The sequence below is a fragment of the Trypanosoma theileri genome, assembly GCF_002087225.1.
Source record: "Trypanosoma theileri isolate Edinburgh chromosome Unknown TM35_Tth_10_V1, whole genome shotgun sequence".
NCBI classification, from domain to species: Eukaryota; Euglenozoa; class Kinetoplastea; order Trypanosomatida; family Trypanosomatidae; genus Trypanosoma; species Trypanosoma theileri.
The window spans coordinates 295,894-296,897 of NW_021639852.1; the positions used below are offsets into that span (position 1 = coordinate 295,894).

Below are 1,004 nucleotides of genomic sequence, written 5' to 3' on the forward strand. Positions count from 1 at the left end.
ATATATAGTCCGTTGTAGATATACATTTCGACTGTGGTAATGAAGATCAAGAAGAAGGATCTCCGCAAGCGTGAGGCGCAGTTGCCCATCAACTACCCGAATCCCGAAGTGGAGGAACTCCATACACTCAACGACGCCTTCTTTAACGCAGAGAACACACGCGTGGAAGAACTCTGCAAACGACTCGCACACAATGAAGTGGCCGTGCGGGATGCGGTGTTGGCGGAACTGCCGCGATACATCCGAGACGTCACCCGCCGCATTGCAGTCGCGGAGGAAGAGGCAGACATGACCGCACTGCAGCGACTGGTGGCCATGCGAGGAAATAGTAGAAACCAAAAGGGAAAGGAAAAGAATAAGAAAGATAATAATAAAAAGAATAAGAAGAATAATAAGAAAGATAAGGATAATAAGGAAGTGGAAGAGAAAGAAAAGAATGGAAAGGAGGTGGAAGAGGAGTTGGGGAGAATTAACGTTCTACGTGAAGTGACCCTTTACCGCAGTCGAGAGGAGAATGTACGGCGTGAAGAGAGACGTCAAGAGGCTCTCCAACGTTTAAAAGAAGAACAGGAAGCACAAGAAAGAGAACAACAAACACCACTGCCGTATTCCAATCTCAATGGAATTCATCATGAGGAAGAAGAGGAAGAAGAAGAAGAAGAAGAAGAAGAACAAGAAAGAACAACAATGTATACACCTCCACCGCAGACAGGCCAACAAAAGAGTCTACGGCAGATGCACCGCGAGTGGATCACAGTGTGGGCAGACACAGAGTTACTGCTGCTGAAACTCACACGTGGTGTCTTTTTCTGTATGTGGCACTCCGACAAGCCGTTGGTGCAGTTGGAATGTGCACAGCGGATTGCCCGGCTTATTCACGCACCTCGTACGAACAGTGGAAAGATACTTTTCTTCAGTTGTTTAATGCGAGTGTTGGCAAGAGAGTGGCGGGCCATGGATCGTTATCGCGCCGATAAGTTCCTCGCTCTGGTGCGTAAAATGGT

At 47.7% G+C, this 1,004-nt stretch overlaps 1 protein-coding gene across 1 annotated transcript; it reads left to right on the top strand.

Annotated features, from left to right (window-relative positions):
• Window positions 1-39: 39 nt before the first annotated feature.
• On the top strand, window positions 40-1,002 carry TM35_000101930 (uncharacterized protein; the record flags this gene model as incomplete). Its single annotated transcript, XM_029024684.1, has 1 exon — window positions 40-1,002. A coding segment is annotated over one exon (963 nt), but the record flags the coding sequence as incomplete, so codon positions are not given.
• Window positions 1,003-1,004: the final 2 nt, after the last annotated feature.